The 26,264-nt window shown below is 45.1% G+C and overlaps 1 protein-coding gene across 1 annotated transcript in view; it reads left to right on the forward strand.

Moving 5' to 3' along the window:
• SLC35D1 (solute carrier family 35 member D1) overlaps positions 1–26,264 on the forward strand; it is a 58,595-nt gene that overhangs the window by 7,461 nt on the left and 24,870 nt on the right. The window contains exons 6-8 of the mRNA XM_036754709.1: positions 1,766–1,834; positions 4,238–4,340; positions 9,369–9,461. Of these exons, the coding sequence (XP_036610604.1) occupies positions 1,766–1,834; positions 4,238–4,340; positions 9,369–9,461 (265 nt within the window). The remainder of the gene's footprint in view (positions 1–1,765; positions 1,835–4,237; positions 4,341–9,368; positions 9,462–26,264) is intronic.

The following is a 26,264-nucleotide window of genomic DNA, read 5'->3' on the forward strand; positions in this document are numbered from 1 at the left end:
CTCAGCACAGAGGGAATGACAAAATCACAGGTCTGGACGAAAGAAGAAAAAAATATTTTTTGTAATCTGTGAATAATCTTCCACTGACTTGCAACTTGATGCTGTATAAGAAATCTCACACTGAGATTATCAATGGCCAGCGTCATGTTTGCAGACAGCCTAAAAACTGGGCAATTCTTAGTACTGTCATGCCCTATTTCTGTCACTCTGGGGTCATCATTGCAGAGCTGGAAGGGCCTCATGGGCCCAATTGTCATTTTTTTAAAATGGGCTTTAAAAAAAATTTTACATATACTTTTAAAAAACTTATTTTATTTTTCCTCCAATTACATGCTAAAAGAAAATTTTTAAACTTTTTTTTAAGTTTAGAGTTCCAAATTCTATCTGTCCCTCCTTCCCCTCATTCCCCTCCTTCCTCCCTGAGATGATAAGTAATCAGATATAGATTATACATGTGCAATCATGTAAGACATTTTCATATTAGTCATTTTGTACAGGAAGACTCGAATAAAAGAAAAAAATCATGAAAGAAAGAGAGTGAAAAATAGCTTGCTTCAGTCTGTGTTCAGTCACTGTCAGTTCTTTTTCGGGAGGTGGATAGTCTGCTGCATCATGAGTCCTTTGGGATTGTCTTGGATCATTGTATTGTGAGAATAGCTAAGTCATTCACAGTTCTGCATCGTACTATATTGCTGTTGCTGTGTTCAGTGTTGTCCTGGTTCTGTTCACTTTGCATCAATTCATGTAAGTCTTTCAAGTTTTTCTGAAATCATCCTGCTTGTTATTTCTTATAGCACAATAACATTTCATTACAATCATATACTACAGCTTGTTTAGTCATAGACATCTCTTTGATTTCCAATTCTTAGCCACCACAAAAAGGACTGCTGTAAATATTGTTGTACAAAGAGGTTCTTTCCCCCACCCCCCTTTTTTAATGTCTTTGGGATGTAGACCTAGCCGTGATATATTGCTGGATCAAAGGGTGTGCACACTTTTATAGCCCTTTGGGCACAGTTCCTGATTGTTCTCCAGAATGGTTGGATCAGTTCACAACTACCAACAGTGCATTAGTGTCCCAGTTTTCCCACATCCCCTCCAACATTTATCATTTTCCTGTTTTGTCATGTTAGCCAATCTGACAGGTGTGATGTGGTACCTAAGAATTGTTTTAACTTGCATTTTTCTAATCAATAGTGATTTAGAGCATTTGTTTATATGCCTATAGATAGCTTTGGTTTCTTTGTCTGAAAACTTCCTGTTCATATCCTTTGGGCATTTATCTTTTGTGGAATGACTTGTATTTTTATAAATTTGACTCAGTTCTCTCTTTATTTGAGAAATGAGGCCTTTATCAGAGATACTTGCCCAATGGTCATTTTTCAGGCCATCAGTAGCAATTGTATTTGTTAAGTGGGTCTGCTGAGGGAAGGCGTGGGGCTGGGATGGGGTTAGGGAGCAGGAGGGAGTATTGGATAGTGATTAATGCATCACAGTGAAACAGATCTGGGAAGATACAGAACAGAGTTTTTAATCTTTTTTGTCTTCTGGCAGGTTGGTGAAGTCTCTGGACCCCTTCAAAAAATCATTTTTCTAAATGCATAAAATAGGATTACAAAGAAAACCAATCATATTGAAATAAAGATGTAAAATTTGTGTCTATATCACTGTATATATGTCTACGTTAAGAAAAGTCATAATATGTCTTCGTGAAACAATATAAATATCTTGAAAATATAATCACAACTTTTTTTTTAATTTCCAGGAAGACCTTTTCTTGGGGTATTCAGATGACCGTTTTTGCAATGATCATTGGAGCATTTGTAGCCGCTATGTAAGTAAGGTCTTCTAGTCCTTGGACTATCAGTCAATCAATCAAGAAACCTTTATTAACTGCCTACTGTTTTCCAGGCACTGGGCTGAATTCTGGAGTTTAGCACATATGAAATTGTCTCTGGGAAAAGGCTTCTTGCCATTTTTCAGAGGGAAGAGAATCCTGTTTTTGCAAAGTACAACACACAGACTATCTTCCAAGGACTAAATTTTGTTGAATGCTTTGAGATCAAGGTCCACAAAAAATTCAGATTGACTTGGCTTAAGGCTCTGCAAGCTTCTAGAGGCAGTGTCCTGATTTAGAGTTCAAGGACCTGGGTTCCAATCCCAGCTCTGCTGCCCGTGGGACCTTGGGCAAGTCAGTTGTGCTCTCTAAGCCTTAGTTTCCTCATCTGCAAAGTGAGGGGTTGGACCCCATGGGCCCTTGGGGTCTCCACTCTCCTCTGAATTAGTAATCCACAGCTTTGTCTTCTTCTATTTCAATAAATTCATGGTGATTCTCATAACTACACCCACTGGATTCTGTTTATCGCCAAGGTTCACCCACTTGCCATTGGCCCAGTAACGTAGTTTATAAATATGGGAAGAAAGTGTGAATTATAGAAATGGGAACATTAAAAATGAATGACTGTGGGCCTTCCAAGAAACGCATTTGTATGTGTGCAGTTATTAATGCTACAGTTTGGCCTGGTGTAACTCTTTACATCTCCAAATCCCAGTATCTTTCATGTACCAATAATATTTATACAAAGCCCTCAGCATAGTACCTGGCATGTAGTAGGTGCCACATAAATGCTTCCTCTCCTCTTTTTCCTCCTTGCTTTCCCATGTATTACCTCCCTAGATTCCCTACAGCTCAATGGTAAGGGCAAAGGTGAGTATTACAAGCCACATAGAGTTTTTATATAGAGAGGAAGGCATCCAGCAATACTGGACTTTGTGCTGTTCCTCACACTCAGATCTCTCACCTCCATGCCTTTGAACTGGCTGTCTCCCATAGTTGGAATGCACCTCCCCCTCTTGGAATACCTGATTTCCTTCCAGACCCATCTCAAGTGGTCGCTTCTGGAGGAGGCCTTTACAAGTATGCCCCTTCTCACCCCTCACCCTGGTTTTTATGTGCTGACAGACAGTGTGTGTGTGTGTGTGTGTGTGTGTGTGTGTGTGACAGAGAGAGAGAGAGAGAGAGAGAGAGAGAGACAGAGAGACAGAGAGAGAGAGAGAGAGAGAGAGAGAGAGAGAGAGAGAGAGAGAGAGAGAGAGAGAGAGAGAGAGAGAGAGAAACTTCCCTGGCTTCCTTTAAGTTCCAGCTAAAATCTCACCTTCCACAGGAAGCCTTCCCTAACCTCTCTTAATTCCAGTGCTTTCCCTCTGCTAAGCATTTCCTATTTATCCTGTATATAGCTTGCTTTGTACATAGCTGTTTGCATGTTGTATCTTCCTGTTAGATCAGAAGCACCTTGAGGGCTGGCGCTGTCTTTTTTCTCTATATCCCCAGTGCTTAGCACAGTGCCTGGCATATAGTTGGCACTTAATAAAGGTTCAGTGATTGGTTGATGTACATATATATTCACCCATGTACACATGTGCATATATGTTGTTCCCCATTAGAATGGATGTTCCCAAGCCAAGCTGTCCATAGTAGAGAGCGTGGATTTCTTGTGATAGTCTCTGTCTATGCAAATAAAAATGTGAATTTAAAAAAGAGAGAACGTTCAGCTTTTGATGGTCAGAGATTATTTCACCTTTGTTCTCATATCCCCAGCATCCAGCACTGTGTCTGACACATACTGTTTGCTTAATAAATGCTAGTTAATCTAATCATAATGGACTGAGGGTTGAAGTAGAGGCAGGGACGCTGTGGCTCTGGTTCTGCCTGAGATATTTACCGTCTGTGGGACCTTTGCAAGTTGGTAGCTTCTTTTGGCCTCAGTCTCCTCACCTGTAAAGTGGGGGTGATAATGACACCTACATCCCAGGGTAGTTTTCATGATCAAGTGACAGAAGGTGTGCAAAGGACTTTTATCGTTGTTCAGTCATTTCAGTCATGACCAACTCTCTGTGACCCATTTGGGGTTTTCTTTGCAAAGATACTGGAGGGATTTGCCATTTCCTTCTCCAGTTCATTTTACAGATGAGGGAACTGAGGCAAATAGGGTTAAGTGACTTGCTCAGGGTCACACAGCTAGTAAGTGTCTCAGGCTAGACTTGAATTCAGGTCTTCTAACTCCAGGCCAGCCGCTATCCCCTGTACCACCTAGTGCCCCTATTTTAGAAACTTACTAAGTGCTTTAGGAATGCCTCCTCATCTATGATGATTTGGAGGCTCCAGGCAAGTTAACCATGAAGCACATTTTATTCCCCGAGAAGGCCCTGCCTGCTAAAATGCTGTTTATGTTTTCAGCTCTGACCTGGCTTTTGACTTGGAAGGGTATGTTTTCATCCTGGTGAATGATGTCCTGACAGCAGCCAATGGCGCGTACGTGAAGCAGAAGCTCGATTCCAAGGTTGGTAGCCCCCCATGGCCCTTTTGAGAGGGGTTTACTAACACTGGACGTTCGTGTGGGGCAATGGGCAAAATTGGGTGGGGGCGGGGAGGGCACAGCTTGGCACAGGAGTGAGTCTTCATTGGCAGGATAGAATGTAGGCTCCTCGAGGGCAGGGATGGCTTCATTTTGTCTTTGTGTTCCCTGGTACTGAGAACAATACCTGGTATACACTAGGTGCTTAATAAACGCGCTCATCAGTGGAATTGGGTTGGGTTCCAAGTAGAATATAGGTGGCTGAGGTTGCTCCTATGATTCACTGATATATGGGACTCCCAGATGAGAAATAATCTTTCTTTTCCCAGGGTAACTCAGCCCCTCCTCTAAAACTGAGAGGCTTGGAGAGTTAACGGGGTCAGGGAGACGTTAAGTGACTTGCCCAGGATCATACAGCCATGATATGTCAGAGATAGCCTGGATCCAGGCCAGCTCCTTGTCCCCTCTATTCCATTTGGCTTCTCATTTAGAGCAGATGAGGGGAAATAAGGGGCTGGTGGAATCAGAAGGGTTTGGGACTCCATGGGCTCAAGTATCATCAGATATTAGACTTAAAGCTGGAAGAGCCTTAGAGGTCATCATCTTCCTCTTCCTCCTCTTCTTCTTCCTCCCCTCCTCCTCTTCCTCCTCTCCTTCCTCCCTCTCCTCCCCTTCCCCTTTTCCTTCTTTTCCCCTTCCCCATCCTCCTTTCCCCCCTCCTCTTCTTCTCCTCTTCCCCTTCTTCCTCTCCCTCCTCTTCCCTTTCTTCCTCTCCCTCCTCTTCCCTCTCCTCTTCTTCTTCCTCCTCTTCTTCCTCCCCTCCTCCTTCTCCTCTTCTTCCTCCCCTTCCTCCTCCCTGTCTCTCCTACCCGCCTCCTCCTCCTTCCTCTCCTTCCCCCCTCCTCCTCCCCTCCCCCCTCCTTCCCTTCTTCCTCCTCAGTAACGGTACTGATAGCTAACATTCATGTAGCACTTCAAGGTTTGCAAAGTACTTCACATCTATTGTCTTTTTTGCTCCTCACACCAGCACTGTGAGATAGTTGCTATTATCATCCTATTTTACAGATGAGGAAAATGAGACAGAGTAAATAACTTGCTCGGTGTCGCACAGCTAAAGCAGGATTCGAACTTGACTCTTGCTTATTGTGGGACTACCCGTTGCCCCACCCAGCCACCCATCTGGTTCACCTTCATGTTACAGATCGGGAAATCGACCCTAAGTGACTTGCCCAGGGAAACAAGCAGCAGAATGGGGTTTGAACCCAAGCCCTCTGAGCTCAAACCTTCTTCTCTTTCCATGTATCACACCCCCTTCTCTCCAAGGAAAACGAGGTGTTTGATTGGGAGCTTGGCACATGAATCAAGGTGTTCAGGCCTTCTTGGATTCGGTAGAAACAGGGAGATGGGGGATGATCATTTCAGAGCTAGAAGCAGCTACAGGGATGATTTAACCCAAGCGCTCCATTTTGTAGATGAAACTCAGGTGAAGTGGGCCAATGTGGGAGTGGGTACAGAAAGCAAAGAGCTTTTGGAGAAGTCAAGAGGGGAGAGAAGAGCCGGCAAAAGGGACGAGGGTCTCAGGAGGAGGAGGCAGAATAGAGGAGGCTTTGTGGTCCTGCTGCTGGGAGCCAAAGAAAACCCTCGGGAGCATCAGGATTGGCTTTCCTAGGCCAGGCGTCAGGTTTCCTGACCTGCGTCCTGCATAGGACATCTGGGGTGCCCAGCAGTCACCAGCTCAAAGTGTAGGCATGAAGACTTGGGGGAAGATTGTGATTCTGATTCTATGCAGAGTGAGAATGGTGTGCTGGGGTAATCAGGAGGGAGATTCCTACAGACAACATGCTTTGGTCCTTTATAGAGGCAGCCTTACCTAATGCCTCCCTCTGTTAATTATTTCTTATTTAGCCTGTATGGAGCTTGTTTTGTATATGTTTGTTTGCATGTTGTCTCTCCCGTTAAGATTGAGAGCTCCTTGAGGGCAGGAATTGTCTTTTGCCACTTTTGCATTCCCAGTGCCTGGTGCATAGTAGGAGCTTAATAATGTTGATTGATTGATTGAGGTCAAGAAGACCTGGGTGCAAATCCTGTCCCTGACCCTTACCAACTGCGCCCATAGACAAGTCACTCAACCACTCGGAACCTCAGGCAACCTCAAGACAAATCTACTAAGACGTAGTAGAAGGTTTGCAACCTGTCGCTGGAGAGGGAGTTCCCTCATCAAGGACCTATTATTGACCCTTCTAAGGCCTAAGGAGCATCAAGATATGGTAGATAGTGTGCTGTGCTTGGGGTCAGGAAGATACATGCTACTTGCATTTTGATGGCAGGGTAATAAAGTTTGTTGTTTTTTTTTTTTAACTAGCTAAAAGAATAGGGAGAAGGTGAGAACTTGGGAGAAGGGAAGAACTTGATATTTTCTGTCATCAGTGGTAGAAAAGAACTAAATGAAGACCTTTCACTTCTCAAGCAAGCATCACTATCTGGAATAATTGTCATAGTAGACATTATATTGGTGGCACAGTGGATTGAGTACCAGGCCTGGAGTCAGGAAGGCCTGAGTTCTAATTTGGCCTCAGATACTACTAACTGCATGGTCTTGGGCAAGTCACTTAACCTTGTTTGCCTTAGTTTCCTCATCTGTAAAATGAACTGGAGAAGGAAGTGGCAAAACCTCTCCAGCATCTTTGCCAAGAAAACCCCAAACGGGATAACGAAGAGTAGGACATGACCAAAAAATGACTGAATGACAAATTAGTTTACAAAGTGTACGTGTATGTGCCTGTGTGTGTGTGTGTGTGTGTGTGTGTGTGTGTGTGTGTGTGTGTGTGTGTGTGTATGGAGAGAGAGAAAATGTTATTATCTCATTTGAGTTTTTTTAAAAGCTGTAAAAGATATCTTGAAATCCAAGCAGTGTTTACAATTTAATTAATAGGAGAGTCCCTCAGGTCTGTTTACTCTTATTTCCGATAAAATTCCCAAACAAGATGATTTGCTGCTTTCTGAGCCTCTAGGATGTTAGAAATAGTGGATTAGGAAGGGATGAGGGCCAGAGTGGGTGAAGAGGGTGCTTGTAGGCAAACTGACTTCAGCAAGATTTGTTAAGCTGACAAGAAGAGCAGAGGCTGGCACACTATAAAATCAGACATAAAAATAGGGACCAGCCTGTGGTTTCATTGATCTAGGTAATTACAAGGTGAGAAAACTCCCTCTACCAATACAGGTCAGTACTACTGCTGCACCTTTAGTTACCTGGGGTGCTAAGAGTCACTTATCTGGAGTCTCATAGCCTGGGACTTGAACCCAGGCCTTTCTGGTTCCCCTCCGTTTCCCCATGCTGCCTCTTTAGAACAGGCAGAAGGGATCAGAAAGTCACAGCAGGTTGGGGACATTTAGTTGAGGGGCAAAGTTCTCACTTCAGCGGGTCCTGAGGGCATCACTGTGTTACTGTTCTCTAGAGTCATCCTTGATCAGAAAGATGCCCCTGGGTCATTCAGAAAAAATTCAGGACCTTTTGTTTAAGGTCAAAATGTTGGTGCTTAAAGAAATAAGCTTTTATTGCCTGGAATATTCACAAATGAATCTCTAGCTGATTTCATTTGTCAGGAATCTTTTAGAGTGGGGCTAATCCTTAATGTCAATGGACCCCCAAATGAGTTGATAGATTGTGAATAGATTTCAGGGGTCCATGAACTTGGATGGGGAAAATTACTTTATTTACATTAGCTCCAGATTAAGATTTAATTTTTATTTTAATCCTTCATGTGTGAATTTAAAAAAAAATGTTCTGAGAAGGGATCCATAGGTTTCCCCAGATGGCCAAGGGAGACCATGACAAAAAGCCTTTAAGAACCTCCCTTTTAGAGGAACTTTTAGTTCAGTAGGCATTGACATCATGGTTGAAAAAGTGCTGAATTAGAGGGCAGAAGACCTGGATTTTAATCCTACGTCTGCCGTTTGCTGCTTATGTAACCTTTGGTAAATCACTTACCCTCTTTGGGCCTCAGTTTACTCATCTGTCAAATTCAAGCCTTGACCTGGAGTGACCTTGTGATCCACATCAATGAAGAGTTGCAGCTAGTTTGGAATTCTCAAGGAAATCCGGAGCATGGCTGGTGTTAGGTTCGGGTTTAATCTCGGACAATTGCTCTGTCTCCCCGATGTCATGCTCTCTGTGGAATCAGAAAATGCTAGGGCTGTAGGAACCTCAGAGACATCTGTGGGTGTGGCCTCACAGGGTCTCAGTTCAGAGGCTAGCTCAGCGTCTTACCTTACTCGATAGAATTCCTAAGGCTGTCAACTGAGGGAATTCCTTCTACCAATGAAATCACAGGATTTCCCCTCTCCTGGAAGTCCACCTTCATGGCTTTTCTGTGGACTGTGAGCTGGTGTGGCTGGGGCAGCTGCAGCCACAGTTTCCGGGCTGCATGTGGCTTAATGACCATTTCAGGATGAGTAATGATATGTCAACAAAGAATGGGAAAATCACAATCCCTACCCACAGGAGACTTCATATCCTTAAAGGGGAGACAACAAATACACATATGAATTTGTACAAAATAAACTGGGTAATTTATGGGGGGGCCCACTAGCATCCTGGGATGGGATGGTCTTTTCCCTCACAGAAATTTCCTTTCTGCTTGGAGGTTTAATGGGCACAGCTCACCTGCCATCTCCTTTTGGGGCACCTTTTCTGGTCCCTCCGGGTGTGAGTATATGCTGTCTCCTGAAATTACTTAGTATAACTCAGCTGTATCCCCAGAAGCCCAGCTGAGAGTCTGGGCTATTTATTTCCATTTAATTGAATGAGCATTCATTAAGAGCCCGTTGTATACCAAGTACCATGGCATGAGATTGCCAAAAAAGACACGTGTGTGTGTGTGTGTGTGTTTAGAAGACACAGATATGAAGAGGGAGAGAGTGTGAGAGTGATCTGGCTTTGGGGCTGCTCTGGGTGAAGTCCTGGGCTCCTACTTGGTGGGGCCAAGCTCACCCTGTTCTTGTTTCCTTTCCTAGGAGCTGGGGAAGTACGGCCTCCTGTACTACAATGCACTGTTCATGATCCTTCCCACCATGGCCATCGCCTACTTCACAGGAGATGCACAGAAGGTAGGCTCCCCTTGTTACTCATGGACACACACCCACTTTAGGCTCTTAGAGGCTTTTTTCAGGTCCAGAAGGGAGGCTTGAATGTTGGTAGTGAGGGATGTGCTCATCAGGTGACCAGAGTGGAGAGTTTCCTTTCTAGCCCGCTTTCCCTGTGCTTCCATGGGAGACAGTGCCAAGAAGCCTCAGAATAGCTGTTGCTAGAAACATAAATAGCACCCTGTGAGCCAGGATACTTTGTGGGGAAGGAGGAGGAGGAGAGGGAGAATTTTCTTGAGGCAGAATTTTCTGAGTAGGGGCACAGAATGGCTGTAGAAGGACACTATCCTTGAAACATTCTCACTGAACTTTTCCATGCCTCAGTTTCCTCGTCTGTAAAATAAAAGAGTTGAACTAGCTGGCCTCCGGGGACCCTTTTGCTTCTGAATCTGTGATCTAGAAGTCATGAGATTATTTAAACCCCAGCAGAGACCCCAAGCTTTCTCCTTCTGTTGATTTTTTTCTTTTGGCTGCTGGCCCAAGATGTATGGTTTATGAAGACTGAGCCCCACTCGGCGTCCTAACATAACCAGCAGATAGCTGTCGTCACCAGCAGTTTACTTTTAGGATCTAATAATCCTCGTTCCAGTTCTACAGATGTTTGATTGGCTCTCTGCCATGCCTTTAGAACAAGCCTGTGCTGAGGCAGGAAAGATGTCCCCCATGCTGGGAGAGTTCCTGGGCTTTCACAAATGAGCTGGAAACCGAGGCATTGTTTGGCCTGTGACTTTTGTTGTATTGATATGGCTGCGTTTTACACCAAGGTCATTTTCTGATAACCCCCTTCCTCTCCCTACCTCGAAACAGAATCTTCATTCACTTTTTTTAAAGTTAAGCAAAACTGGCAAATATGGATGGTCTCTGTATATTCTGGTCTCTGTACTATTCTGCATCCACGGTCTCCCATCTTTCTGCTGAGAAGACGAAGTCTATTTTATCATCTCTGCTCTAGGACCAAGGTTATTGCTTTCTCTGGAACCATAAATTTTGAGCTAGTAGGGACCTTAGAGGTCACCTGGGCCAGAAAAGGAAACAGTCCCAGCCAGGGGAGAACCTGCCCAAGCTTACACAGGGCCTAAGTGGCCAAGATGGGCTAAGAACTAGCTCTGCCTTATCACAACTGTACCAGACAGCCTTTTCTTTCATCAGGCTTCTAGAATTGTTCTAATTTCTAGAATTGTAGTCTGCTGGTTTTGTTCTCTTCCTCTTCCCTCACTTTCTCTTCTTCCTCCCTTTCCCCTTTCTCCTCTTCCTCCTTCTCCCCTCTCCCTCTTTCTCCTCTTCTTCCTTCTCCCCTCTCCTTTTGCCTTTTGCTTCTCCCCTTCCCCTCCTTCTTTTCTTCCTCCTCCCCCTCTCCTTCTTTCTCTTCTTCCTCCTTCTTCCCTTCCCCTCCTTCTCTTCCTCCTTCTCCCCCTCCCCTTCTTTTTCTTCTCCTTCCTTCATTCCCTCCTTCCCCTCCCTCCTCCTTCCCCCTGCATGCCTCCTCAATGTTGTTGTCTCCAAGGGTGGTTAAGAATCCTTATGTCTTGGTAGATGTAGAAATGTTAAATGGTTGTTGAAGGAAATAAACCACATCCTCAGCATCCACTATGTGCTGTGCTCAAAAAAATTGCTCTTTAGACCAGTGGGAGTTGCTCCCAAGCCCAGATGTCATATATGGAGGATTGTTTATGGAGCGACTTTTCTTTTATCTGTTTTAAAAGAACTGTCACAAAATACTCTTAAGACTTTCTTAAATTTGACAACCAACTGTCAGTCAATCAACAAGCCTTTGTTAAAATCACCCACTGTGTGCCTTGTACAGGACAAAAGTGCCCTCAAGGAGCATATGTCCTGTGAGGGAGATGAGAACTACATCTGTAGGTCTGTAGGAATACAGGTTGTGGAGGACTTTGAAAGCCAGAGGATTTTATGTTTTATCCCAACAGTAATAGAGAACCACTGGACTTTATTGAATAGGCAGTGACAAAGTCAGACCACTATTTTAGGATGATCAGGTTGACAGCTGTGTCCTATTGGAGCAGAAGAGGGATTGGAGAGAGGGGGGAGGCTAGAAGGTGATCAGGGCCTGCAGGCCTGCCACCAGGGAGTGGCAGGGTCAGAGGAGAGAAGGCGGCATGTAGGAGAGATGCCAGGAAGGCAGAATCTGTAGTACCTGACAGCTGATGGGAAATGGGGTACGAGAGTGAGGAGTCCAGGATGATGCCTGGGCTATGAGCTTGGGTGACTGGGAGGATGGGAGAGAAATCAGGAAGAGGGAATGGTTTGGGGGGAAAGAGAATGGGTTTGGTTTTGGATGTTGTGAGTTTTAGATGTCTAAGAGGCAGTTGAAGTTTCCAGATTGGAGTCTTAGGGCAGGACAAGGAAATCTGAGAGTCAGCGGCATGAATGGTGGCCTTCACAGCTCCCTAATCCTTTGGGTTTATTGGAAGCCCAGCTTCGGAGCAGCCTTCTCCTTGAGGCCCTTCCTGATCTCCCCAGCCCTCGGAATTACTTGGCATCTCCTTTGTCTGTATTGTTTATTTACTTGTCCTAGTAATTGTTGTCATCCCCCTCCCCCAAAAAAGAAGGGGCAGGAATTACTTTGTCTATATCTTCATATTCTGGATCTTAGCTCAGTGCTTGGCACGCAGTGGGCATTTCGTAAATGCTTATTAATTGATTGATTTCACCTGTTCTTTGTGTCTAATGATGTAGAATCAGAACTGAAATGCTTTTGTCTGCTAGTAAAATTTCCCAAATTGTAGGACATTAAAAAAATTTTTTTAAAGAACTAATTGCAAAAAAAAAAAATTTGAAAAAATAAAGGGCTAACCTCTTCTCTGGGGAGAGCACATGGCTGTCAGAAGGGAGAAGGTCACAAACCCAGAGAGCTCAATTGCAGTCAGTGATTGAGGATTTTGTTTCCTTGGATTTCTAGGGTGAAGCTGCAGAGATCTCTTTCATGCCTTTGATGTTTTTGCCCCGCCGTTTAGATTTGGCCCTGGCAGTGATTTTGTGGGCGTTTAGTAGATCTGGGGCCTTGGGGCTGGACCAGCAATTACACTGGGAGAATTGGAGAGAAAAATAAGTGGATTTCATGGAGGTGTGAATGTTTATTTCATCCCCCCACCTTCCTGAGTCCTCATTTACAACTAGGATTGTGACCCACCTTGTGTACATAACAACAACCACCACCACCATCATAATAGTAATAGCAGTAATGCTTATTGGGAGTCAGTATGGCATAGGGTGCTGGAGGCAGAGGCAAGCCCCTGAATTGTAACCTAAGGGGCTCTGACCTTGGACAAGTCACATAACTTTTCTGTTTCTTGCCTCATCTGTAAAATAAGAGAGTAGAACTTGAGGACCTTCCAAGCCCCTTTCAACTAAGGTTTGTTGGGTCGTATAAAAAATCCAGAGGCAGAAATCATCTCATGCTAGTGAGAAGTTTATTCATTCGTTGTCACATGCAGCGGCCAGAGTGCATACATGCAGACTGAATCCTTGTCTGCAGGTAGCCCAGACGGGGGACTCCCCAATTGTCGTGAATGGTCCCATTTCTATCGCCTTGCTCAGACAGCTCTGGCTTCTCTTTATGTGCCATTGTTCTCCATTTGACAAAATACTGAGGAGAGTCCTTTTGCTCATCTTAGAGACATTCTGTTTTCAAGACCCGCTAGAGGTCTGCTGTCCAAACAATCCTCTAGTTTACCGGCAACTCTCCTGCCCCCTTTGTCTGTTTCGTAACCTGGTGGATGAGCCTGGATTATTCTCCCTTATTACAGCATTCTGCTGTAGTCAATGCAAACATTTAACCCTTCAGATCCTAAATCCGGATCATGTGAGGGCTAGAGGATCTCAAAGTCCCCTTCTACCTCCAAAGTCTCTGAGCCCATGAGAGGCAAGTGTGGGAGAATGGGAAGCACCCTAGATTTGGAGACAGAGGATCTAGATTCAGCCTCCACTTTACCTGGCACATTTCTAAACTCTCTGGGCCTTCCAGCCCTAAATCTGTGATCCAAACAGGTAACATATAGCTCCATGGTCCACTTTGTATCTCTTCTTCATCCTTACTTAGATTTTATTATGATACTAAACATGGGATCATAGATCTGGAGGTGGAAAGGACCTCAGAGACCTGGTCCAATCCTCACTTCATACATGTTGCATATGAGGAAACCCAAGAGGTTAAGGGACTTATCTAGGGTGATTCAGCTTGTGACTCTCTGAGGTAGGATCTGATTCCAAGCCCTGACCACAGCCACTCTGCCCCACCGACTTTCTGATCTAGATTCTATTTCTTATTCCAATTAGTCAATCACTGGGTGCATTTATTAAGCATCTACTATATTTGAGACACAAAGGCAAGACAGTCCTTGCCTTCAGGGAGCTTATATTCCGATGGGAATATAAACATATGGGCAAACAAACATATCCTAACAAGCTCTATTCAGGATAAACAGGAAATACTTCATAGTGGGAGGCCCTGGAATGGGGGTGGGGGTGGGGGGAAGGTGGGATTTTTGTTAGGACTTCTTGGAAGCCGGGGAGCTCAGTAGCAGACCAAGTTCCTGAGCTGGGGAGCTGGGTCCTTTACCATCTTTGTGTGTGTAGCCACTAGCACAACTTTTGTGCACGTAGTAGGTTCTTGACAAAATTTCAGTCTTATTCTTGCCAAAATGAATATTAATTAATTCCCTATTATGTGCCTAGGATTGTGGTATGGAAATAGGGGATGCAACAGAAATCGAAGACAAAGCTTGTTTATATATTTATGTGAAATAGATCGCAATATGAGACTGTGTTTGATTGGGAACTCAAGTATGGGATGCCTACAAGTGCCACAGAATTATTCTTGTGGCATCATGGAAAAGACCCTGGACCTGGGTGCAAGGCTGGTACCCTGTCCATGGAGCTGGAAGGATATCTAGAACAACCTTTTCTTTACAAATGAAGCAACTCTGGCCCAGAACCAGTTAGTGACTTGGCTTAAGGCCAAGCAAAAGAACTAAGTGTCAGAGACAAGATTTGAACCCTGGCTTTTCTGACCCCCAGTCACCTCTTTCCACACTCATTAGCTTTGAGACTCTGGGCTACTTACTTTATCTCTCCTTGCATTCCACCCTAGCCCTGGTCATTGTTCCATACCTGGGGCATTCTGAGTTTCAGATAATTTATTTACATTCAGTAACCCTTGGCTAGAAGACAGCTCACTGGGGAGATAAAAGCAGATAAAAGCCACCTGCTCCTGGGCTGAGTGAACTCAAAAGGCCCCAGGTGTACACCCCCTCCCCCCACCAGTGTCCTGGCTCAGTTGATGGGATGGAGGGGGTGGGTGGTAAATGGCCCATCCTTGGTCCACTGGCCTCCTGGCCCACCTCAAACACAGTTTGTAAATTTCGTTTCCTGGGATGTTGAGGCCAATGTGTCAATCCCTTGGTGGCCGCCTGCTGGGGCTGAGTCTCTCTCCTTTGCTGCCCTGTTCCTTGGAAAGCTGGCTTGATTTCTTGTCCTCCACACTTTCCTCCAGCCCTTCTAGCTTGTCCGGCCGAGATCTGGAGAAGCAAGTTCACCTCTAAACCCAGACGAGCTATAGGAGCACTTTGTGGGTGCAGTTCTAGGGAAATACCCTTAGGGCCTGGAATTGTGTAGCCGAGGTCCTCTTGGAAGTGTGGGCTGGGAGTTGAGTTTGGTCCCCTGCCAACTAGAGCCTGCGGGGGTGGGGCCTGAAAAGTACAGGGAAATCTAGGTCTGTGTGGTGGGGTGGGGCCTTTGGGGATGGCCCGAGCCTGGAAACAATGAAAGCAGAGAGGGGACTAAGGGATCCAAAAGGCAGGCAGAAGGTGTCCTGGAATTGTAGGAGTTACAAAGTGATCAATGGGTTGTTTGTGTGAAGTGGGCAGGTCTGATGCTGCAGCAGCCGCCTAGCTAGTGACTGGCTTGTCTGGAAATGGGCTATTGGGGTGATACAATGTAAACGAAATGTCTGGCTGCCTGTAAAGCCAGGCTCTCCATGGAGGAAAATCCATTTTATTGCAGGTGTATGTGCCCAGACACATATAAACATTTGCTTATTATATAGAAATCTATTTGTTGCGTATTTAGTATATGTAAATTGGTTTATTATACCTAAATGTATTATATATCATATATAAATTTGTTAATTATACACACTTTTATTAATTATATGTGTAATGATTGCATTTCATTAGAATTGGTTTCCTTTGTAATCAGGTATTCATTTTATGCATTTAAAAACATGATTTTGAGAAAGAGTCCAAAGGCCCCACCAGATGGCCAAGAGTCCAGGTCGCTAAAAAAAAAAAAAGGTTAAGAATCCTTCCTTTAAAGTATTTAAAAACATCAGTAGGCACTTAACCTTTGTTAAATGGGGATGATGACAGCCCCTCCCTCCCAGCATTTTGAGGATCAAGTGAGATAATATTTGTGAAGTGCTTTAGCACAGTGCCTGGCACACAGTATTTGTCGTTCAGTTATTTCAGTCGGTCCAGCTCTTCATCAATCCACTCGGGTTTGTTTGGTTTTTTTGGCGAAGACACTGGAGTGGTTTGCCATTTCCTTTTCTAGTGCATTTCACAGATGGGAAACAGAGGCAAACAGGGTAAAATGACTTGGCCAGGGTCACCCAGCTAGTAAGTGTTTGAGGCTGGATTTGAACTAGGAAGATGAGTCTTCCTGACTCCAGGCCCAGTGCTCTGTGTGCTATGGCACCGCCTAGCTGCCCTAGAACAGTAAGTGCTAAGTCAATATTAGAATGTTGTAGCAGCAGCAGAAGTGATAGACAGCTAGGTGACATAGATCACTGAACTCAGAGTCAGAAAGACCTGAGTTAAAATCCTGCCTGAGACACACACTAGATGTGTCACCCTGGCAAATCATTTAACCTTCATCTGCCTCAGTTTCCTCATCTGTAGAATGGAATAAAAATGGCACCATCCTCTCAGAGTTGTGAGGATCAAATGAAATCATATTGATAAAGGGCTTAGCTCAGAGCCTGGCATGAAGTGCTGCATCATGTTGTTACCCCACTTGATTACGCCACGTGCAAGGCGTAGTTGTGCTGCTCATAACAAACACTAGTGGTTTTTAATCATAGGGTATAGATTTGGAGCCATCAGGTCCAACCCTCTCATTGTTACAGATGTGGAAAGTGAGGCTGGGAGGGTAGCTGATTGGATTGGCCCGGATGAAAAGTAACAGAATGGTATTTGAACCTGGCACCTTCTGACTCCGAATCTATTTACCTTTCACAGTACTAAAGGATTAATTTTGGAAGAAAAAACTACCCCTGCTTGAGAGAGAGAGAGTTTGGAAAGTAATGTGTAGAATTTATTACATACTTTTGTTAACCAAAAAACATCACAAGTCTATGAGACATGTGTTGCCAAACAGAGCAAAAGAAATAAAATGTAGTGATCATGTCAGAGGAAATCCTTTTTCTCTTCTGCCATGTGTATGGAAATTTTTTTCCTGGTGTTTAAATTCAGAATAAAAAAATTAATTAACTTTTTAAAAAAGAAAAAAAAACCCTCATTTTTGCTAGGGGAAAAAAAAAACTTTGGAGTCATTTTGCCGACCCCTTCTGACTGATGCTAAACAGCTGTTAAATCCTGGGGAGGGTGAGGCAGGGATCTGGGTTCCAATATAGGACTTGCTTCCTGCTACGTTTACATTTCTCTTCTTTGTCTAGGTGGACATGGGGACTTAGAAGCCTAAAGAAAAGGTCTGGGCTTCTTGTTTTGTTCTGACAAAGGGGGCCGAAGGGGACCTGGGCTCACTGGGCTTCTGCTAGTCACTCAGCAGGCGGCCATTGGAACAGCAGAGTTCTAGACTCTGGGGGTCCTGGCTCCAGCAGATTTCTGTCTGCGCTGGAGGGAGGCGAAGCTGCGCCTGGTGTTCCCCTCTGGTCCCCCTCAAACTTGTAGCTTTAGGCCAACTCAAGACCCTCTCCTTCCTCTCCCAACTTTCACTCTCTCTTTTAACCTCGTATCCCTTTGAAGTGTCACCTAATTGCTAGGATTGTAGTAGGATCCTAGAACTTGAGCTAGGAGGGACCTTAAAGGTCATCTAGCCTGACCCCCTTATTTACAGATGAAGAAGCCAAGACCCATGTGGGGCCAGTGACTTGTCCAAGGTCTCACAGACAATGATTGGCACCCTTGACTTGGCACAGCTGCTCTTTCTCTGAAGAAGGCAAGAACTCAGATGACTGGATCTTTGCCAGGCACTGTGCTAAGCACAGCAAATGCAAACAAAAAGACAGTCCCTGCCCTCAAAGATCTTGCAGTGTAGTGGGGAAAGACAGCACTTAACAGGCACTGAAAGGGATGTATATTCCAGACAGAGACATCTTCCAGGGCCAGAAGGCGGCTGAGGAGTTGGGAGAGGAAGAAAATCTGGGTTCTAATCCTGCCTCTGAATCCTAGCAGCATCATGGCTGGGCATCACTTCATCTCTCAGTGCCCTAAGCCAGAGGTGTCAAACTCACCACCTGGAGTCCATAAGACTGCAGACTTCTAGCTAGAGACAGATTAAAATCTAACTGGGAAGTGTTTAGCAAAATAAGTAAAAATACAAGAAAACAGAAATGATGTTAACTTGGGGGTTTCTAAATCAACCTGCTGTAACAATAATATGGCTAGCAGCTGCTGTAGGGTGTAAGACCCAACAAGACCAACAACAAGAGCTCCTACCATAGGTTCTTTGATCTGCTTTTCTAAGGAAAACAACCTTAAGGGGTTAAAAATCTCACTTTAATCAAACATACATATAGAATTTACTTAATTCTGGGGGAAAAGCCAGCACCCTGAACTTCAGAGCAAATACAAATAGAAATTACAAACAGAAAGTATCAACAGATCAAATAGCAGTTCAACAGATAGGTTTTATCTGATCAAGATACCACATACATAGTTACCAAAAAGAGAAGCACCAACATCTGGGTTTTCTTCAAAGCTGGGGGGCTCTTAACAATGGCTACTCAGGGTCCTCACACCAACACTCTTCCAGTGAGTGAGAGCCCCAAACAAAATGCTAACCTCTGAGTTTATATACCCTTCTTAGGGCCCAAAGGTTTCACACCTAATCAGCAAAAGGGTGTGTGCCTGGGCTTTGTACCTAGTAAGACTTAATCAAAGGCGCTTGATTACTTTAGCATTCTAAAAGAGAAAACAGTTTAAAAAGTCCCACCTTAAGTAATATTACACTTGCTGCTCTCAGTGTCTGTTTCAGTTCAATCCCACTGTCCTAGGCAGCTCTGTAAAACTCAGCTGTTGCTGATCCGCTCTAATGGAGGACATTTCCTTACTGGGAGTTCCTTTTTGCCAATGAAATCAGAGCTGTGGTCAAAGAAAAAAACCTTCCCCTGGCCCAGTGCGGTGCTGGGCATACAAAGATAAAATTAAAACAGCGTTTGCCCTCAAGGAATTTGTGGGTTTTTTTTAAGGGGAAATGGTGGACCCAATACGTAAATATAAGCTATAGGTGGGTGGGGTACGCATTAACACCTGGGGGAATCAGCAAAGGCTTCCAGTGCTGGCTGCCTCTTGAGCTGATAAGAATCCCTGGGCAGGAAGAAGCTGGGCACGCAGCTTTATAGTCCTTTGGAGTGGGCACAGAACAAAAGCCACATGATTGGCTTTCTTCTTACCTTTAAAGAAAAGACAAGTTTTTGATTCCAGGTTCCTAGGGTCCTAGGCCTGCCAGAAGTAACAGAATTTGTCTTTGGTTTTTACTTATAAAAACATTCTTTCTGTATTCTAGTCCATGGGTGTCAGGTAGAGGCCAGCCTACTTTATACTAGGAAGGAATAAAAACGGCTTGAGTAACCAGGGCTGATAAAGGTGGGGCAGGCCTCTGTTCACTAAACAGCTTTGCTGAGTGTCAATTAGTTCAGATTGTATTGAAATCAATTAGGTGCTGTTGCTAGATCACCTTCCTGCACACAGCCAGTGACTGGGAGTCACCTAACAGGCTTGGGGGGCTGAGTAGACTGGGCCTGTTCCCAGCAGCATGGGCTTGCTAGGTGTTCTCCAGGAGTGATCCGAGAACAGAGCCCATCTGTCTGGCGCACAAGGGCCGCCCTGTGGCCGGCCCGTATGGGATAATGTCTCCATTATACAGCCTTATAAATGACACCCCTTGGATGAGTTTTATGGGAACTGGCTGCAGCCTGAATTCCATACCTGGCGGGTGCCTCCCAAGCTCTGGTGACTAAGAGAGAAATGAGTGTTCCTGCTGCCAGGGCAGCCTGGAACAAGGGACTTTTTGTTTGTTTAAACCTTTTCTCAGCTCCTGTGCCCAGGGTCCACTCACCTTCCCTAGGGGAGCCCTCATCGGATTGGAGCATTTGTGTCTCTTTTGCCTCTAAATTCCATTGACCTGAAAACAGCAAAATTGTAAACCGATCCCTTCTCCTTTGATGATTAGGCAGGCTTTGGGATGACTCCAACTATTTATCTAATCAGCTGTAAAATAAACTCTCTTGGTCTTCTAGATATGTGTTTACTTTTACATTTTAGGAAGGAGATTCAGTGCGATAATTCAATTCATTTTTAATTACATTTTTTTATTAATATCTTGTATTTTTATATCACTTTCTCCTGCTTCTCCTATCTGATATCCATTGCTACAATGAATTTTTTTAAAGTAGGAAGGAAAAACAATTGAGCAAAACTAACCTATATTTCAATTGACTGACAGAATTTACAGTTCAGCAAACATCAATATAGGAGACTGAGTCACTTAACCTCTGTCTGCCTCATTTTCCTCATCTGTAAGATGGGGTTAATAATAGCACCTTCCTCCCACGGTCGTTGTGATGAAATAATGAGTACGTAGTTGGCAAACCTTAAAGAGCCATTTAAATGAAATGCTCTTTGTTATTATTAATAATAGTAATAATCTACCAGATTGGTCTGGAGCCAAATTGTGCCCCGTATTTCTACCTTCATGTTCTCTGAGTTGGGAGAGAAGCAAAACCCTTCTGTTGTGGGGGTGTTTGGGGCACCAGGGTGAAACACCATGGACTGACCAAAGTGCTCGTGTTTGTTAGGGGCTTGGTTATACACAATCTCCTCATTGAATCTTCCACGGTCTCGTGTGACAGGCTGTGGGGATAGTACAAAGAGATCTCTGGAGCTTTAGAACTGGAAGAGACCTTACTAAGAGATGGAGCTTCTAGAAGGAAGGTGATAGGCCCACTGTGCCCTCCTCTCATCACCCCAAGGCTGGAATAGTGGGCTCAGTTCTGCTTCGCAGAGTTTAGAAAGGATGTGGAGAGGTGGGAGAGCTTCCAGAATGGAGCCAGCAGCATTGCAGAGCTAGGGCTGAGAGAGGCCTTAGAGGTCAGCTCATCCAGGATGGCCAAGGGTCCCAAGACTGTGCCCTATGATCATCAGAGAAGACTAGGAGGGCATGCTAGGGGCTTTCTTTAATTTGGGGGTTTGGTTTGGCTCTATGCATTGGAACTCTGAGCAGTGGATGGAGGTCATAGATCAGCAAATTTACACTTAATGTTGTGTAAAGGCTACTTAAGAAAGAGAGTTGGCCCAGAGGGGGGTGGGGTTCCCTCCCATTGGAGGTCTTCCAACAAAGGTTGGAAGGGCCATCATTGAGCACATTATGGTGGCAATTCTTGCCCAGGTGTGCGTTCCTAAGGTCCCTCCCAGCTCTAAAATTCTGTCATTATCCCAACTTGCCTAAGGCCATATGGCTGGTAATTACTTAGTAGGAGGGCTTTGAAATCATAAAATCTCTAGAGTTGGAAGGGCCTCAGAGTTCATCAATCAGATGAAGAAACTGGGGACATTTAACCTGGAGAAGAAAAGTTCTGGATATCTCTGTGCTGGGAGAGGGGTAAGTATACAGAGAGCTGTCAGAAGGAAGAAGGATTGAATTAGCTTTGCATGGCCCTAGAAGGCAGAACTGGGAAGAATAATATAGATAGGCATTTCAAGGAAGCAGATTTATACTCAGTGTAATCTAAAAGGTCCTAGCAAGTTGGGAAAGCTCAAAGTGGAATGAGCTGCCTAGGAAGGCTGGGGCTTTCTCATTGCTGGGGGGCTTCAGGGTGAACGATCACTTGTTAGTGATGTTAGGTGAAAGGATCAGGGACTAGATGTGATCAGGTCTGAGGCAAGTCCTAGATACTGTGCACGCCCCTTGTTCTAGTGACTTGAATCCAGGGCCTTTGACTCCCAAGTTGATGTCAGACTGTCTCTGTGCTGTTGCAGTTACTCCTAGTCATTGCTGTGCTGGTGAACAAGCTACATGTCAGTAATGTGGAAATATGTTTAACATGATTGCACATGTATAACCTATATGAGATTGCTTGCCATCATGGAGAGAGGGGAGGAGAGGGAGAGAGGGGTAAAAATTTGGAACTTAAAATCTTATAAAAAGTGAATGTTGAAAACTAGCTTTACATGTAATTGAAAAAATGGAATACGATTTACATAGAAAATAAATAAATGGGGGTAGGGAAACAAGCTATGTGTCAGGCACTGCGCTAAGCACTGCGGATACGGAGAAAGACAAAAACCAGTCTCTGCCCCCACAGAGTTCACATTTCTAATAGAATAACAAGGTATCAACAAGATACATACACAGTAGAGGCACCATTATGTCAAGGGGGAGGCATTAGCTCCTGGGGAGTCTGGGAGAAGTCTTCTCCTCACGATGGTGGGATTTGAACTGAATCTTGAGGGGAGCTGGGAGTTCCAAATGGTGGAGGTAAGCAGGAGACTAAGAGAACCTGCCAGTGGGCCTGAGTTGCTGGATCTCAGGATCCATAGATGGGAGTCGTGTTGGGCTCTGGAAAGGTGGGAAGGGGCCCAAGGTTTAAGAGGAGCTTTCAATACCCAACCCTGTCACTCTTGGCTTTGGAGAATTTTCTAGCATTTACAAGATGTCAGACTGCAGGATCCAGATTAGAATTCATTCCTTTTTCGGTGGATTGATGGTGAGAGAATCTCCAAAGGCCCACAGCGTCATTATCATTCAAACTCTCTCCCTCTTTCCACGCATTCAAAGACAAGATGACTGGTTCATTTTTAGGTTTGCAGAAAACCAGCCTCAGTGTCAAAGCTTCAGGAAAAAGAAAGACTTAGCCACACATTGGATTTTGATTTGAATCCCAAAGAGGACTGGGCAGTGGAAATAGCTCTGTGTTTGGAGGCCGAGGACCTGGGCTCAGACTCCTCATGGCCCTGGAGACAGCCCTGAAAAGGACACCCCTGGAGAGGCTCTTCTCCCTGTGCTCCGGAAAGCAGCCAGAATTGGCAAGAATTTTGGCCACGGGATTCCGGGCAGGTCACCGAGGCAGCGTTTCACAATGGAAAGAACCAGTAAATCTGGAGGCAGAGGACCTGAGTTCAAATCCTGATTTCTGTCACTATTTGTATGTCCTTGGGAAAGTCACTTTCCTATGTGCCTCAGTTTCCTAATCTGTAAAATGAAGAGGTTGGATTAGATAACCCTTAGGGTCCCTCCTGTTTTTAAATCTACTATCCTAAGTCTAAGACCATATACTTAGGGCTGTTTCCCCCCACCCCGAGAGTCAGCATAGAGACCTTTATTTTAAACTTATTTAAAACACCTTTTTAAAAATCTTTATTCAGCACCAAATAAAATGGGCATTTCCACATAGTAGAGCAAAAGAGGAGAATGGCGCTTGAATTGCAGATCTCTGTCACTTGCAGGTTGGTTTTCTTTTTAAATATACACCAAGTTTGCAAGCTGTCTGTAACGAGCTCAAAGGAACCCTGGAAATGCCCTACACTCATGAGGAAGTGCTAGGCCTCCAGATGACCAGCACAGCTTCAGGGCCCAGCAGAAGCAAGGCTTCCTCCCACCTCCCCTAACTCCGTGCCACTTCCCCACCTCCCCCCACCCCCAGACATTAAGTAGCATATCCAAGCAGCCTCTGGCAAAGGCAGCCTGCCAGCGGATTATGCCACATTCCTTTGAGCTGGGTAGGTGTGCACAGGTTCACTGTGTTATGTTACACTTTGGGAACCAGAGCCCACATTCAGCCTGAGCAGAAACCTCAAAGTAAGCCCTTTGTGGGCTTTTTCTGTAATCATGGCCCCGGCTCACCCCAGATTTCAGATTGCAACCCCTGTAGCCAGGATTCTTGCCAATTCTGGCTGCTTTGGAGAACGCCGGGAGAAGGATGTCCCAGGGAGGAGCTCTTCTCAGGGCTGTCTCCAGGGGCACAAGTTGAAATCAGTCATCTCCTTGAACAAATGAAAAAACATTGATGATGATGGTAACGATGCTTACTGACGACCATCTGCTGTGCTAAGCACGAAGGGTCGGTCTGAAGGCAGAGGCAGACCTGCCCCCAGGAGCCTCCATTCTGATTGGCTGGGGCTGTTTGCCTTTTTTTTTGTCCTGGACCCCTTGTGCAGGCAGTCATTCTGGGGATGGCTTCTTTGAATCATATTTTTAAATGGATAAAATAAAATACATAAGATTGCAAAGGAAATCAATAATATTGAAATATAGCTATCAAAATATATTTTTTAAAAAGTAGATGGACCCCAGCTTAAGACATTTGGTAATAATAGGAGACAATACATCTAAAGGACCAGATAGTAGAAGATGAGGGAGGAGGGAATAAAATCCCTGGAAGATGATGGGGCCCCTCTGAACGAGTGGGCCTGGCGAAAAACTCTGCAGTCAGGATGGCAGGGGCCCCAGGGCTGGAGGGTGATGCTTTTGTATAGTATCTTATATTAATGATCACAAAATCACCCAGCTGGATTGGCCCTTAGGAATAATTGAGTCACATATTATAGAGGAAGAAACTACAGCCCAGAGAGATCGCGTGATTTTCTCCTGCTCATCCTGGCAGAACCAGGAGTCATTTTGTTCTTGGCCCAAGGTTTTGTGAAGCCACTGGGAACTCTGCTTTGTATCTATCATCAGGTCCATGTCAGGGAAGGAAGGGAAGAGAATAAGCCTTTGTTAAGCACCTACTATGTGCCAGGCACTTTCCAAATACTATCTCATTTGATCTCACAGTAGCCTTTCAAGATAGGTGCTATTACCGTCCTCATTTCAAAGTTGAGGAAACTGATGCATCTGATGCATCTCAAATCTACCTCTTCTGCCCCAGTCTCTCTGCTGACCTCCAATCTCACATCTCCAACTGCCTTTCAGACATCCTGAACTAGCTGTCAGTAGACATCTTAAGCTAAACATGTTCAAAATACAACTTCCCTTTCCCTCTAAACCCTCCACCCTCCTAACTTCATACTTTAGAGAGCAACACCCTCCAGGCTCACAGACTAGGAGTCCTTCTGGGAGCCTCACTGTCTTTTACCACCACCGCCCCCAATATCCAAGCTCCTGCCAAGGCCTGTCCATTTCATCTTTGTAAATATTTCTCCCCTCTGAGGCTGCCCTCATCATGGTGGAGACCCTCATCACCTCACACCTGCACTACTGTAATAGTTGTTGGGGGGGTGGTCTGCCTGCCTCATGCCCCTCCCCACTCCAATCTATCCTCCACTTAGCCACTAAAGTGATTGTGCTAAAGATCAAGTCTGACCGGGAGCTCCTTAATGCCTGGGGGATCCAATTCTAAATGCTCTGCCTGACATTCCAAGCCCTTTCTAACCTGCCCCCTCCTATCTTTCCAGGCTCCTTACACCTTATTCCCTGACCTGTACTCTTGGATCCAGTGACACCGGCCTCCTGGCTGTTCCCTTGGCTCTGGGCATTTTCTCTGCTGTCCACCTTCCCCCTTTCCTGGCACACTCTCCCTCCTCCTCTCCAACCAGTGACCTCCTGGCTCCCTTTAAGTCCCACCTCAAATCCCATCTTCCACCAGAAGCCTCCCCCACCCCTCTCTATCCCCACACCTTCTGTCCATTATTTGTTTATCTTCCCCTTTAGACTGGGAGCTACTTGAGGGCAAGGACTGTCCTCTGCTTCTCTGTATCCCCACTGTATCCCCAGTGTCTGGTACATAGTAGGTGCTTTATACATGCTAATTGATTGATTGACCTTAACCTGCCAGGACCTCAGTTTCTGCTTCCTCTTCAGTCCCTTCCAGGTCTATGGTCCTATGGCCTCTCTGAGCCTCAGTTCTTTTATTTGTAAAATGAACAGGAGAACACCTGTACTATTGCCTTGGGGTGGGGCTCATTTATATGAAGTGCTTTGTGGACTTTCAATCTCTGTGACTGGAGCATGAGCCAGAAGAAACCTCAGGGAGCAGTTTATCCAGTGCTCCCATTTACAGATAAGAAAGCTGAGGCCCAGGTTAGGGAACATCGACAAGCAGGATCTGAACCCAGGTCCTCCCCACTGCAGTCAGCTTCCTTTCTGCTGCCCTACTCAGTGGTTCTTATTTGATGTGTTGCCCCATGGTGCCCCAAGGCCAAGTGTTCTAGAAAGGGCTTCTTGAGGGCGGCAGAGAGCCCAGGCTCGTGGGGGATATCTTAGCCAAACTCCTGGGTCTGGGCAGGAAGGACAATGCCCCTGCCTCCCACCCTAAGCAGGTGCACTGAGACTAATAGGAGGGAGGTGGCTCAAGCCCCCACCCCCGACCAGCTTCCAAGTTGTCTTCCCAGAATCCACCGCATGACTCAGGGTCATGTATCTGGAGCTGGAAGGTCTGCCATCGATTCCAACCCACCCCATTTTACAGACGAAGAAAGTGAGGTGAAGGTAGATGGAGGGAATTAGCATCGCTCAGAGAGCAAATGGCAGAGGTGGGTTTGAAACCATGGTCCTCTGACTCCCAAATCCAGC

The sequence above is a fragment of the Trichosurus vulpecula genome, chromosome 4 (assembly GCF_011100635.1).
Source record: "Trichosurus vulpecula isolate mTriVul1 chromosome 4, mTriVul1.pri, whole genome shotgun sequence".
In the NCBI taxonomy this organism is placed as follows: Eukaryota; Metazoa; Chordata; class Mammalia; order Diprotodontia; family Phalangeridae; genus Trichosurus; species Trichosurus vulpecula.